Source organism: Periplaneta americana, chromosome 4 (assembly GCF_040183065.1).
Source record: "Periplaneta americana isolate PAMFEO1 chromosome 4, P.americana_PAMFEO1_priV1, whole genome shotgun sequence".
NCBI classification, from domain to species: domain Eukaryota; kingdom Metazoa; phylum Arthropoda; class Insecta; order Blattodea; family Blattidae; genus Periplaneta; species Periplaneta americana.
This window is the reverse complement of record NC_091120.1, coordinates 98026829-98043001: the sequence shown is the minus strand read 5'-3', so window position 1 is coordinate 98043001 and position 16173 is coordinate 98026829. Positions and strand designations below refer to the sequence as shown.

At 35.1% G+C, this 16173-nt stretch overlaps 1 protein-coding gene across 2 annotated transcripts in view; it reads right to left on the bottom strand.

Moving 5' to 3' along the window:
• The window catches only part of Ncc69 (sodium chloride cotransporter 69), a 520228-nt gene that overhangs the window by 44256 nt on the left and 459799 nt on the right, over nucleotides 1-16173 (bottom strand). For both annotated transcript variants that reach the window (XM_069823777.1, XM_069823780.1), the window contains exons 4-5: nucleotides 10127-10222; nucleotides 924-1177 (exon numbers count right to left, since the gene is read on the bottom strand). In XM_069823777.1, the coding sequence (XP_069679878.1) occupies nucleotides 924-1177; nucleotides 10127-10222 (350 nt within the window). The remainder of the gene's footprint in view (nucleotides 1-923; nucleotides 1178-10126; nucleotides 10223-16173) is intronic.

Genomic DNA, 16173 nt, shown 5'->3' with positions numbered 1-16173 from the left:
AAATACAAACAAGACAAAGACTATGGTTATCGGAAGGAAACTAAAACTGTAAACTTGCGAATTCGAAATGAGGCAGTGGAACAAGTAGACAGCTTCAAATACATGGGATGTGATATAAGTAGTAACATGAGCTTCTGCCAGGAAGTCAAAAGGAGGATAGCAATAGCAAAAGAAGCTTTTAATAGAACAAGGAGCATCTTCTGCGGACCTCTGGAAAAAGAAACAAGAAAGAGACTAGTGAAGTGCTTTGTGTGGAGTGTGACATTGTATGGGGCAAAACATGGACATTACGACGAATTGAAGAGAAGTGATTATACTCAGCGCATTTCGAACTGGTGGATCAAGACCACGTACAAACCACACACAAGTCACTGAACTGAAAACTGTGAACTGAAGCACTGGTAATTCCGGCTATCCCAGCTGACTTTAGTTGAGGAGAATGGTCCAAAATGGAGTAAGCACAGTCATTGCTTGACCTTGATCCACCAGTTCGAATAGAAGCATTTAAAATGTGGGTATGGAGAAGAATGCAGCATGTAAAATGGATAGACAGAATAAGAAATTAAGCTTTGCTAGAAAGAGTGGGTGAAGGACGAATGATGCTGAAACTGATCAGGAAGATTAAAAGAAATTGGCTGGGGCACTGGCTAAAAGAAACTGCCTACTGAAGACTGTACTGAAAGGAATGGTGAACGGAAGAAAAGTTTGGGGCATAAGAAAATATCAGATGATAGACAACATTAAAATACATGGATCATATACGAAGGCTAAGAGCAAGGGGTAAAATAGGAAAGATTGGAGAATGCTACATTTACAGTGAAAAATCTGCCCTTGGGAAGAACATTATGAATGAATGAATGTTCCAAAAGTTTACAATACTGCACAATTATAAAACGAAGCATCATCACGAAGAGTAAATTTACCTTGGCTTCCCATTCCATTCCAATAACAACAATACACAAGAGAACCATAATAGTGATCGATCCCATAATTCGCATATCATTGACGTCACCATCCACTATCTGGAGGCCATATGATCTCAGCAAATCAGACAATGACTCACAGAAACCCACAACGTACATGGCACAAGCAACTGCATTGGCCAATGAGAAAATAAGGCCAATAGAACCACCAAATTCAGGTCCCAATGATCTTGATATCATGTAGTATGTGCCACCTGTAAAATCAAGAACAGTCTTTAAGCAAACTATTAGTAATTAACACAAGTCACAAGTAAGCGAAACATGAGACAAATAACAGTTATGTAACTTACAAAAAAATTTAAAATGAATGCTATAAAAGTCACCATACAAATTACTTTTCTAGTCTGGGGTACAGCAGATGACAATAAAATCAAGGACAATGTCATTGTCTGTTGCTTTTGATTTGATAATTATTAAATTACGAGTTTGAAATAACCTGTTTGAAAGTCATTTCAAAATTTCCTGACAGACACATTCCATATTTTAGTCATTTAACAAAAGACGAAAAACACAGCACAGCTCTTGAATCCTTTGTTGCAATAGTTAGAAGCCTACTTGGCATAGATCTAAAATAAATTCTAATAAATCAAAGGCAATCATCATTTAAAATGGTACAGTTACATCGGATGTGATTAATATATTATTTGGTGTCATTACAAACATTGATAGGCTACTGATGATGAAAGTAAATATTTAGATATTACTTTTAAGCAATCTTTAGTTTTCGATGAAAACAAAATCCTGAAGAAATTGCAGGAACAGCTTGATGTTCTAGCAACAACACATTTACTTCAGCCTCATCAAAAATTAAATGTTATTAATCAACTTGCTGACAACACTAATCTACAGTTTCAAAACTGCTTCTGCAGATAACATTGCTCATAGTCATAAGTTTCTGAAGGCATCACACAATATGATAAGAAGTGTAGTTAAGCAAATTGTACAAGTGCCAAGTGACAAACCTAACAATATACTTTATGGATCTCATAAATACAAGGGACTACAGTAAAATCCCAAATAACCGGCAATACTAAAACAAAGGCAAAAAATGTATGAATCTGCCACATTGTCACAAACTGGGCCGTCAATTTTGCCACATTGGGAAGTTCGCACAAACTTTCATTTTGAGTGAATATTCGAACTTAATTTTTTATTTTATGTTATTTGGTTATTTTATGACGCTGTAACAACATCTAGGTTATTTAGCATCTGAATGAAATGAAGGTGATAATGCCAGTGAAATGAGTCCGGGGTCCAGAACCGAAAGTTACCCAGCATTTGCTCGTATTGGGTTGAGGGAAAACCCCGGAAAAAACCTCAACCAGGTAACTTGCCCCGACCGGGATTCGAACTCGGGCCATCTGGTTTCGCAGCCAAACGCGCTGACTGTTACTCCACAGGTGTGGACTCGAACTTAAAATTAGTGTCATATTGGTGTTGTGTGATGTGTTTTAATAAAGAAAATCCACACAGTTTTATGTTTATTTAATTATGTTCGGGACGTCAGTATTGCCACATTAGGAAGTTAATACGAACTTTCGTTTTCAGTGAATATTCAAACATAAAATTAGTGTATTATGTGTGGTTGTGTGATGTGTTTTAATAACGAAAATCCACACAGCTTATTTAGTTATATTCAGACCGTCAGTGTTGCCACATTAGGAAGATCACACGAACTTTAATTTTCAGTGAATATTCGAACCTGAAATTTGTGTATTATTTGTGTTGTGTGATGTGTTTTAATAAAGAAAATCCACACAGTTTTTATGTTTATTCAGTTATAAGCAAGTGATAGAGAAATAAGCTTCACATGGCTGCAGTTTCAACATTTGGTACCATGAAATACGAACTTTTTTTTTCCTATATACCGATATTTATTCAATTATCCGGCAAAATCTCGTATCCGGAACTGGCCTGGTACCTTTGGTGCCCGGATAAGAGGGATTCTATTGTATATCAAGTTTCAGAACGTCTTGAGAAGCTTATCTGCAATAAATAAATACTAACAAAATGCTATAAGCTGCAAGTCAACCACATGCTAATGCTACACGGAATTATGAGAAGATTCACAAAACTTGTATCACTAAATTAAATGAGTCAGATGAAGTCTGTTTATTACGATCATGCCTTAGAGAAGTTGAATATAAATTAGTCATAAAAGTAAAGGAGTTAATCCTTTCTCTGAAGTTCTGTCTACAAACTGATGGGTAGTGAAAAAAAAATGGACTATCCAATTCAGAATGAAGAGAGATGCTTAAGGTGACCACAATGTTTCCACCAGTTGGAACTGTTCCTGGGCATTCCACTAACATGAACCACTGCAGACATTGCAGTGTAGTAGAAACACTTCCTTATGCATTAAGGAACTGTTCTCAGAGAGAATAAGAATAAAATTCTACTGTTAGATGAATAATCTATGTAAAGATTATTTTTTTGGTCCTACAGAATTATTTGTTATGGTTATTATATTTTGTTGATGACGAAGGAAAATTCTGTGGAGTCTCAACTGCACAAGTCAGGGAAAAAACCAAAGGAGAAAGATTCGATCCGGTGATGTGGATTGAGTCTCGGCGTAGCTCAGTGGTAGAGCACCCAGTGCGTAGAACTGGGGGTCCCGGGTTCGAGCCTCGGCGCCAGAGCGAATTTTCTCCGTCATCAACAAATAATAACCGTAACAGACAATTCTGTAGCACCAAAAAATTAATTTTTACATAGATTATTCGTCTAACAGTGTAATAAAACTGTGGAGACTTGGCCGCACAAATCACTCACATGAGTGCGCTCCTTGTATGATGACAATATATGTCGAACATGGAGTAAGGCCACAAAGGTAAAAAACCAAAGGAGGAAGATTCGATCCGGTGCTGTGGATTCAGTATCGGCATAGCTCAGTAGTAGAGCACCCAGTGCGTAGAACTGGGGGTGCCGGGTTCGATCCTCGTCGACGGAGCGAATTTTTCTCCGTCATCAACAAATAATTTGTGAGGTGATAGAAGAGACCAAACGAGACATGTACGAGTAAAGGGTAGGAAAGCATGGGTCAGAAATGCGTATTTACTGCGCTAAAGGCGTAAAGCTCTGTAATATCAGTCGCTGCAGAGATAGAAAAGTTCTTTAACAGTATTGGAAAGTGTGGTGTTTGAAGTGGTTCTCTACCACTTTTATGATACTGCGATAGATTGTAGCAAAAATAGAAAGAATACTTACACTGACTTCGGCAAGTACTATCGTGAATTATTTTGTTATTCGTCCTTACCTACTCCCACCAAAGCTGAATGCACAAACTTATTAGATCTTTTTGGCAGAGGTGCTACCAAAATTGCTAAGGAAGTATAATAAAATTACAGATACATAAAATTATGTTGTTCCAACATGATGGGACTCCAGTTCACTTCGCTGTTGGTGTGCGACATCTCGGAATAATGTCTGGCAGGAGATGGATCGGAAGTGAAGGACTGACTCCCTGGCCTCCAAGATCTCCAGACTCGTCACCTGTGCATTTATTCCTTGAGGGCACATGAAAGAATTGATTTATTCCGAGACTGTAGAATCTGAGTATCTTCTCCCTCGCGTTGTTAAGACTTCACACATCAATAAATGTATCTCTGGAATTTTCGAGCGAATACGATAATCTCTTCTCCGCAGGTGTACCTACTTTCTGCCTGGAGTTTCAAGACAGAAATATTGAGCCCTTTTTGTGTCCAAAAAGTAGAAGTTCTTAAGTAAAATAATTTACTACATGTATTTTTATTTTGATACAAACTATGATGCTACTATTAGGGGAACACGGAACTACCTATTTTCACGATGTTAAACTATGTCTTACAAAATAAGCTTTTTCTCAAAAACTCTAGAAGCTACACAGCTGATTTTTATAGCTCATGAACACATAACTTGACTTTATGCTGAAACAGTAGGTTTTTTTAAATTTATTTTCTTAGTGAGAAATAATTTTTTCCCCATTCATATATATATTTTTATTTTAGTAGGTTATTTTACGACGCTTCATCAACATCTTAGGTTATTTAGCGTTTGAATGAGAATGAAGGTGATAATGCCAGTGAAATGAGTCCGGGGTCCAGCACCGAAAGTTACCCCGCATTTGAGGGAAAACTCCGGAAAAAACCTCAACCAGGTAACTTGCCCCGACCGGGAATCAAACCCGGGCCACCTGGTTTCGCGGCATAAAGAATGAGCATTAAATTTAAAATTTGTGCATCCCTTCTCAGAAAACCGATACAATTTGAGTATAGTCAAATGTGGATATACCATTTTAAAGAGGGAAAACCAAACAATATATTGAAAAATAAAAATAAAATAAAAACTTTGACCTAAAATTCAATTCCGTTTCTCCTTATGAGTAGAGTGCTACATCAAACACTACACTTTCAATGGTTTTAAAGAAGTTGTCTAGCTCTACAGATTGACGCTATGGAGCTTCGCTCTATCACTCCATAGATATTTTAAAAGTAGTTTTTAAGTCCTATATAAAATGGAAATGATTAGAAGAGATGTCGAATTGGTCGTTATTTTGTATGGATTTTCACGTTTTAAAATAAAGACCCGTTATTTTTTTAGTTAAAGTAACGAACATCATTTCCCGTGAATTGACTCAATTCTGAATATAACAAACTTCTGCAGAAGTTTAGGAGAAACAGATATACACAGAAAAGAGAGATAGACAAGCAGGAGACTGATGGGGCAGGAAGAGACAAACGGACAAATGGAAGGAAACAGAGATAGACATATAGACGAATAGACGGTGACAGACTGAGAGAGAAAGATAAATACATACTGCATAACAAATGTCATTTTCTCGTGACACTGAAAACATTTCTGTGAACACTTCGAAATAGATTTTTTATAATATATATAACAATTCTATTTGTTTATATTTCATATAATGATAAATAAAAAGACGAATATCAAGAAGGTGACACATACTTTCTCATCAAACATTTTATGCATTTCACAACAATTCAATTCCTTTGTCACGTTGCGTTTCAAACGGTATTACTGTTTATAGTTATTTTCTTCAATTATTATTATTCAAAAGACGTACGATAAATGAAACCTTTTAATATGAACTGTCGGGACACGGGCATAGCTCAGTCGGCTAAGAGCTTGCCTCCCGATCCGAAGTTGCGTGGCGTGGCGTGAGTTCGATTCCCGTTTGGGCTAATTACCGAGGTTCTCCCAAACTGTAAGGCAAATGTCAGGCGATCTATGACGAATCCTCGGACTCATCTAGCCAATTACCATCTCACTATCACCAATCCCATAGACGCTAAATAACCTCGTAGTTGATACAGCGTCGTTAAATAACCAAGTAAAAAAGGGTGAACTGTTGTTCTCTGGATTGTATAAAAAAAGGCATTATTTATAATTTCAATGGAAAAATTTTTAACTTGATTTATACATTACACGGTTTAACTACTCGTAAATACAAGTAATTAATTTATGTAAATAAAATAATTGTACGCAGAGGCTATTGTAAACTTTCTATTTGTTAAAATCGTCAATAATAAGTAGTTCACTCACATATTATGCATTCACAACATTGTTCACTAAGAGCAGTGATTGGAGGTCTGAGTGAATTAGCTTCGAGGGGACTTCACGGACTCTGAAAAAATTCACAACGAAAAGTAGAGCTACTTCAGTTAGCACAACCAGAAAGCACTAATAGATGCTATGGATTTAACAGTGAATTAAAAAAAGTGTATAATAATTTCTCCGAAACTGAGAAGTCTAGGAATACAATGATCAACTCATCTCATTACTTTTTCATCTGAGGCAGGAAACAAATTAAGAAATAACGTTAGAAAAGATTTCCAGTTCATCGACATTTTGTGCTTTTAATTTCAAATAAAGAATTATTAATTTTTTATATTAAAACGATTAGGCCTATAGTTCATGTGTATCCTTCCCGGATAAACAGATACTGAATATCAACAAAATCCGCTGTAGACCCTACAGATCAGAGGTGGGCAAAATGTAAGGAGCAATTGATGCAGCCAGTATGACAAAAAATGACAAGGTGGAGAGAACAAGAAATACAGCACTGATACCTAGGGTTGGTTGGGGAGGGGGGGGGTAGTCTGACTTCACGGCGATCACAGAGTTTGTTTTAGTAGAGTATTTATTTATTTAACCTGGTAGATATAAGGCCGTCAGGCCTTCTCTGCCCCTCCACCAGGAGATTCCAACTATAATATGTGTTACAACACACATTTTGCCCGCCTGTGCTGTAGACAGAAAGACAGGCAGAATCAATACGCCCAAAGCCACAATTTCGTTATGTGGGATACTAAAAAATTACATTTCCGCGGAAATATATAAATTATATTTTTGCTTTCTCTGCCTATTTCGTTTAAAGAGAAAGTAAAAAAAGATATTATTACACTAATTATAGTTAATATTGCAATTGCAAAGATAATGCATAAATACCTTAAAGACGAGTATGTAAAGAAAAGAGTTATAAAAGACTGAAGTCATAATATTTACCAATACTTATTTTACAGTACTTATAAATAAATATTTACGAAGTTCATGATCCTGTCTAACGTTAATTTTATTGTGTAAGAATGAGCCATGCTTCGTAGCGTCGTGGTCTAAGGCGTGGACTCGCATTGCGGAATGAGCGCTAGTTCGGAATTTCTCATGAACAGTATTTGGGACCAGTGTCCACTCGGTGATGAATTTGGGGAGCTGTTTATTGGGTTACTATTGTGTTAATCACACGACAGCCCCCTACTGGTTGAACGATCGTTTAGTCCACACCTGTGGAGTAACGGTTAGCGCGTCTGGCTGCGAAACCTGGTGGCCCGGATTCGATTCCCGGTCGGGACTAGTTACCTGGTTGAGGTTTTTTCCGGGGTTTTCCCTCAACCCAATATGAGCAAATGCTGGGTAACTTTCGATGCTGGATTCCAGACTCATTTCACCGGCATTATCACCTTCATCTCATTCAGACGCTAAATAACCTAAGATGTCGATAAAGCGTCGTAAAATAACCTATTAAAATAAAAAAAAAATAAACGATCGTTCACTTCTGCTGATGCATGGAGACGTGAGGCCAACAGTCGGCTGGTAGGCCTTGTCCCTCCATTTCTATTTATTTTATTTATTTATTTATTTAACTAGCTAGATAGCGAATACAAATAAAAATTATAAAACAAAAACGTTTCTCGCCACTACCGTAAGAGCCTTGCTCGTGTACGGTGTGGTCATAGCCAATACAACATAAAATTTACAAGGGCAGTTTACTAAATACAGTAAGTAATTTAATTGAAACCAATAAATAACACACAAGAAAAAAACGAAAGAAAGAGAAAAAGAGAGGAAAAAACACAATCAGACAGAAGCCAGTGATATTCAATAAAAACATGAATATAGCCGACAGAAATAAAGGTAAAATATACACATATTTGTCAATATTATATATCATGAATTATTTTATAAATTTCGTTTTTAAAAGCTTCAATTTTAAAATACTTCAAATTTGGAAAATTGTTTGTAATTTTATTATAAAGTCTTGGGCCTAAAGTAGTACCATGTTTAAAAGCTGCACTTGTATGACATTTAGGCTCAATTAATGGGAAAGTAGACTTTTGTCTTCGAGTACGATATTCATGTCGATTAGATTTATGTTTTATTTGATTTCTATGGTAGTAAGTCAGTAAACTATTTTCATCAATTTCGTCAATAGTTAATACTTCAAAATCTGTATAAATTACATTTGTTGGGTAATTCATATTTTTGATTAGACAAATTTTTATTAATCTTCTGTGTAATAAATTAATGGATTAAGTACAGATGATGATACTTCACCACAATTTATTATACCATATTGTATTAATGATTGTACTAAAGCTAAAAATATTATTCTCAATGCTTCCTTACTGATAAAATTTCGAAGTAGGTATTATGAATTTATAAAATGTCTTTCTTATACTTGTACACATAAAATCAGTTTATCCCAACGTAAATGCTGATCAATAATAATTCCTAAATATTTGACTTGGGTGGAAGGTGTTAGATGTGGACAATTACAATAATTATTTGTTAATTCATTACATGAAATATTATGTATTACTAAGTGATAATTATTCATAGGTGGAGGTAAACCTTTCGTTGTTAAAGAAAATGGAATATAGGCACTTTTATTAGTATTTAAGAACAGGATATTAGAGTCAAGCCAATTTTTCACTACGTTAATTCCATTCCTAGCATTTAATTAAGTGTTATCTCAATTTTCCCCAATAATGTTAGTACAGTATCATCTGCAAAAGAAAATATATTACCACTATATTTCTTTAGATCAATTTTGAACAAATTATTAATATATATTATAAATAAGATTGGTCCTAATACTGTACCTTGTGGAATTTCAATATGGGCTGCTACGCTCAGAAACTTTCTTTAGAAAATAATGGCATATTCTGCATCTATAACAACTTTAATCTTACTTCCACTTGAAGAGTCCAAAATATTCCTTACCTCGAATACAATGTACCCTTCTTTTTCATCGTCGGGAAATACATTATACATTTTTTATGGTGACTTAAGAATGATCGGAAGATCTAATTTGTCCCACTTTCCGACCTGTCCACAAGAATTAAATTAACAGTGTTGCCAATTCAGCGGTTTTCCCGCTATATCTGGCATTTTTCTGTCTTAGTTTAGCGGGTAAAATTTATTAAATTTGTAGTGCTAATATAGACATTTAGAGGGATTTTTTAGCACTCACAGCAGGAAAATAATTTCACTTTACATTGACAATATAACAATTTAGCGATTTCTGCATTGTTCATTGCGGTTTTTAAGAATCGAGTTGGCAACACTAAATATGCAAACCACAAGTAAGTAATAAAGTTCCTAACTGGTGAAATCCTAATAAATCTTTAGGAATCAAAGAGCAGGAATTCATTCGGGACATTGAAGCCCGATATGCAAAGACGTTTCTTTTTTATTATGTTCAGTATTTCACACTATGAAGTAATGTAAAGTTCCAAGTACTAGCCATTTTCCTTATGAAGTTAAACCTTATTCTTAACTTTCTAAAATTTACCAACATATTAAAGAACAACAAGAAGTAATTATCTACGGTACCTCAAGAATAATTCACAATGTAATTTCCTTACCTCCTTTTATAACACCATTTGTACTGATAGCCGACATGGACAGGGCAGTAATTGTTGTCACTATACTGGTTGCAAGAATCAACACCATTCCTTGCCCTAAAACGGAAACATTTTCCAATTAGATCATTACATCGATATATCAGTTATTGATAACACCGAAGTTATTAGCTTCAGAATATACAGGGTGATTCACGAGGAAAAGTAAAAAATTTAGGATACGATATCTTAGGCCATTTTGAGTGAAAAAGTTCATATGAACATAGGTCCGTTTTCGAACGATGGCGGGGCTAGATGCATTTTTTTGGTAAAACGTCTCGCCCCAAAGTGAACCAGACGTTACCATATCCTGCTGGTGTGAGAACGTGAGACAAGGTGACCGATCGCAATGAATGACGTAACATTGGAATCTGCACTGTTAGCGATGTAGATAAGAGAAACAAACAGGGTGGTGGAGCATTACATATGTCCAATCGCCTGCCCTTGTCTGATGTAATGACACAGAACCAGCACATAACACAAAGACACTATCACTTATCAGTTCACAGCAGTTCAGTCAGCTATCTATGGTATAGTAGTTATACAGATACAGATATCGGAAGTGTTAAGTTGTGTTTTTCAAGATGCCTTATAAATTTTCGACTACAGAATACGCCGATATTGTGTATGTTTATGGTTTGTGCGATGGAAGTTCCTTGAGTGCCGTCGCTGAATGTGAAGGACGCTTTCCGAACAGAAGGGTGCCATATTGAAGAGTATTTACTGTCTATGGGGTTGGATGAAAGACTTGGTATAGCAAAGGAAGGGGGAAACGAGAGAGGCGCTAATCGACCGTATTTTGGATGTGGCATGAAGAACAGCCACGAGCAACTCTCCCGAGCGACGAGCGCGATTCACGCCCAAGCGCAGCAATGCATTGAAGCAGGAGGAGGTACCTTTGAAAATGTGCGAAAACATCGACCCCGACGTCTAGAATATTAGGTATGTATGTTTGCATACGTGAATATAAACTTTAAATTTGTCCGTTATCTGTTTCTAAATGCGAATTAGTACAATGGAATCTCACAAGTTTTTGTGAAATCAAAGATCCATATCTCCGTAACCGTTCGAAAACGGACCCATATTCATATGAACTTTTTGATTCAGAATGACTTCAGAATTCACATCCTAAATTTTTTATCTTTCCTCGTGAATCACTCTGTATACAGTAGTTGGATTCTTCAACCACACAGCAGTAACAATTCTTGTGATAGGCCTACTACGCACATAAAATTGTTTATATTTCTTTAAACTACAGCATTGCAAGCAATCAAATTAAGACAGCCAATGAATGTCGGTTTACGCTCAGTTACTTACCAGCATAATAACAGCCACTACGATAACTTTTCTTACTGATTAGTATAAACTAATACCATTACTACAATATACAAACAACCATTAACTACAGTTAATTTAAAAGGAAAGAAAACATTATGTCACGAAGTTGACATACTTTCCCATTATACGTTTTAGGTATTTCGCAACAGTTCAGTCCATTTATCATCTAGTGAACGACTTTAATGTCTACATTTCATTTTTTAACTGTCCTTCAAAAGACATTAACTTAGTACAGTAACCAATAGCGACTGAGCCTTAACATCACAACTAGGCAGCGTTGCTTAACCACAAATGGTTCGTGTTATGGGCGGCTAAAATCACTTAAAAAGGGGTGTAGAAGAACTAAAGTATGAAAGGTTTAGAATACACGGAGAGTTTTGGAAGAAAATCTACAAAAAAAAAAAAAAAAAAAAAAAAAAAGTACTCGTACGTTATCAGAAGAGCTTGGTGCTTCAAAATAGGGCTGGGGACGGAGCGGTTCGATTCGGAACAGTTATTGTGACGTCATTACTCGGTTGATCCGAGTACAGCACCGAGTACAAATTTGTGGCTGCAGATTTAAAATTTAGATAGATTGAGTGTTTTACAAGCGTTATAGTAAAGCGCTTTCGCTTTGCCAATTCACGAGAAAAAAGTGCTTCTCTTCATTGCAAAATGGCGGTTGCAAATTTTATTTGCGTGATTACAATTATTTGCGGAGTTATTTTATATGAAAGGTCTATTTAACCTTCAGTGTTGTTATATATCGTCGTTGTTCCTGCAATAACTCCTATGTGCAAAATATAACATTTTTCAGTAGGAAGAAAAAACGCATTTATTCATCCTATGGCAGCCGTACATAGGAGACTGTGAATTTTTACATTTTCGAAACAAAGAAATATAATTACATATAGCAGATTTTATTATTTTCTGTATCATATTTAAGTCATTTAATAGAGCAAAAATCTAAAAATCGATAAATATGTCACATAGGAGTTATTGCAGGAACAACGACGATATGACAGATGAAATACAATTTATAAAATAATTTATAATACTAACATAATAAATTAACATGTGAGGTAAATGTTAAACGCTGCAGTTAAATAAAAACGAAGATAGAAAGAAACGGGCTCCATGAAGCGCTGCCTAAAGCACTTAAAAATAACAAACAGAATTACTTACTATTACGGACAGCGAATAAAATAATCAATAAAACGTGGAATCTTGAACTGAAGAACATAATGTTTATTTATTTTATAACGTTACTAGCCTTGCATACAACCATGTTCTCTTTGGTGAAGAATAATATTATTGCTAAATTAAAGTAATTAGGTAACATTATTCGTAGAAATAAATACAAATAAAATGATGACTGATAAGGTACGGTAACACAAATCCAATAAACACAAATAGAAAAAATATAATGCACTTCCTTTTTTAACATATTCCAATATTAATCACTCTAATATAATAATAATAATAATAATAATAATAATAATAATAATAATCATCATCATCATCATCATCCTTCACGAATTAGGCCTCTCTAGACCTGTTTCGGCCCCATCTAGCAGTCTTCTTAAAGGTCTTCCTGGTCGATGTCCTCTAGGTTTATATTGCATCATAATTTTTGGGATTCTTGAATTTTCCATTCTTCTTACATGATCTAGCCAATTGAATTTGTATCTGCTGATTTTTTCTTTTACTGACTCTACTTCTAATTGTTCTAAAATTTCTTCATTCCTTTTTCGGTCTAAAAGAGTATATCCTGCTGTCCTTCTGAAAAATTTCATTTCCGTTGCTTTGATTCTGTTCATGTCTTTTTTCTTTAATGTCCAAATCTCGCTTCCGTATAAAAGAGAGGGTAATGCTAGTGTATTATATTTTTTTATTCTTGTAGATTTTTGTACTAATTTAGCTTTTAATGTATTGTTTATTATTCCTAGAATTTGTGTAAATTTGGTAATTTTCTTGTTCACATCTTTTTCATTTTGATAAGATATTTCACAACCCAGATAATTGAAGTTTTGCACTTGTTCGAGGCATTGGTTATTGTGTATTATCTTACTTCTGACTGGGTCTTGTCCTAAAAATGCCATTACATTTGATTTTTGTGCTGAAATTTCCATCCCAAAATCTTTTAATATTTTATTTAATGTATACAATCCTCTTTGTAAATTATCCTCTGAATTGGAAATTATGACTTGATCATCGGCATAGAGTAAGGTATTTAATGTTAGAGCACTGGTTATTTTGATTCCTGATGTGTAGCTTTGGTTCCATTTTAAAATAATTTCATTTATATAGATATTAAATAAAGTTGGTGATAGTGGACAACCTTGTCGAACTCCATTATTAACTAATTTTCTTTCGGATATACAGTTATTTATTTTGGCACTTATTTTGCTGTCTGTGTAGATTTCTATTATATTTTGTAATAGCAAATTTGGAATATTTTTATCTTGTAATATGTCGAATAAAAGGTCTCTTCGGACTTCATCAAACGCTTTCACAAAATCAATAAAAGCTATATGGGTTTCTAAATTAAATTGTCTTCTTTTTTCTAACAATAGTTTGATACTAAATAATGGATCTACACATGATCTTCCTTTTCTAAAGCCATTTTGACACTCCAGAAGGAAAGTTTCAGCATGTTTTTTTTTTTATTTTTCATTTAAAATCCTACTAAATATCTTATAACATGTGTTGAGGATACTAATCCCTCTATAGTTTTCAACATTCTAATAATAATAATAATAATAATAATAATAATAATAATAATAATAATAATAATAATAATAATAATAATAATAATAATACTTTAGGCTTTTAAGGAACCCGGAGGTTCATTGCCCCTCTCACATGAACCCGCCATTGGTCCCTATCCTGAGCAAGGTTAATCCAGTCTACAATCATATCCCACCTCCCTCAAATACATTTCAATATTATCCTTCCATCTACGTTTCAGCCTCCCCAAAGGTCTTATTCCCTCCGGCCTCCCAACTAACACTCTATATGCATTTCTCTATATGCCCATACGTGCTACATGCACTTCCTATCTGAAACGGCTGGATTTAATGTTCCTAATTATGTCAAGTGAAGAATAAAATGCATACAGTTTTGCGTTATGTAACTTTCTCCATTCTCCTGTAACTTCATCCCTCTTAGCCCCAAATATTTCCTAAGAATCTTATTCTCAAACACCTTCAACCTCTGTTCCTCTCTCAAAGTGACAGTCCAAGTTTCACAACCATATAGGAGAACCGATAATATAATTTAGTGTTTTATAAATTCTAACTTTCAGCTTTTTTTGAGAGCAGACTGGATGATAAAAGCTTCTCAACCGAATAATAAAACGCATTTCCTATATTTATTCTGCGTTTAATTTCCTCCCGAGTATCATTTATATTTGTTACTGTTGCTCCAAGATACTTGAAATTTTCCACCTCTTCAAAGGATAAATTTCCAACTTTTATATTTCCATTTCGTACAATATTCTGGTCACGAGACATAATCATATACTTTGCCTTTTCGGAATTTACCTTCAACCTATTTCTTTACTTGCTTCAAGTAAAATTCCCATATTTTCTCTAATAATTTGTGGAAATTCAAATTATATTTTATTTAACGACGCTCGCAACTGCCGAGGTTATATCAGCGTCGCCGGTGTGCCGGAATTTTGTCCTGCAAGAGTTCTTTTACATGCCAGTAAATCTATTGACATGAGCCTGTCGCATTTAAGCACACTTAAATACCATCGACCTGGCTCGGGATCGAACCCGCAACCTCGGACATAGAAGGCCAGCGCTATACCAACTCTGCCAACCAGGCAGACTACTTTGTGGATTTTCTCCTAATATAGTCACGTCATCCGCGTAAACAAGGAGCTGATGTAACCCGTTCAATTCCAAACCTTCTGTTATCCTGAACTTTATTATTATTATTATTATTATTATTATTATTATTATTATTATTATTATTATTATTATGTAGAATAATATGTTCAGACTGGCAGTGTCCATTAGGCCCACTTGACAGGTAATATAATAGGATGAACTCTTCAATACTAGAGTTTCAGCCTGCCTTGGGGATAAAGAACTAATTTGTCCTGCAGCAGAAAATATTTAAATACAATAGTATCTACGTTGTTGTCTGGTAGAACCCTAGATCATATATGTAACAGAAAGCTCATCCCTATGTTAAAATCGGCATCACTTGGAAGAGAACAACCGCCAGGATAGCCACTCGTCCGCCGTAAACGAACACGAGATGGCAGTACAGTCGCTAATGCAATTCAAATGGGAATTATGACGTGACTTCTTATGTAACAATTAGATGGCAGCATAGTAAACCTGACAAAAGTTGTTACCGTCAAAGCTTATAAGCCCGAGCTATCTGGGTATATATAATCTAGGGTAGAACTAAGTGAAACACGTGAACTCTGTTCGAACGTTTGAACTGATCGGTAACGGCTACGGTTAACCGACTAACTTCTGTCTCCGCTGCCAAGCACATAAACCGATAGAACAGAGTTACTCAACAGTTCTACTCGCTCTGTCCCCAGCTCTACTTTAAAAGATACAATATATCGCCACATTATGACGCTTAGGAATTCATACAGAAGTTGTAGATCTATATATACTTCATGAATTGACATCTGAACAATGTCAATGCAGAATGGATATCTGTCG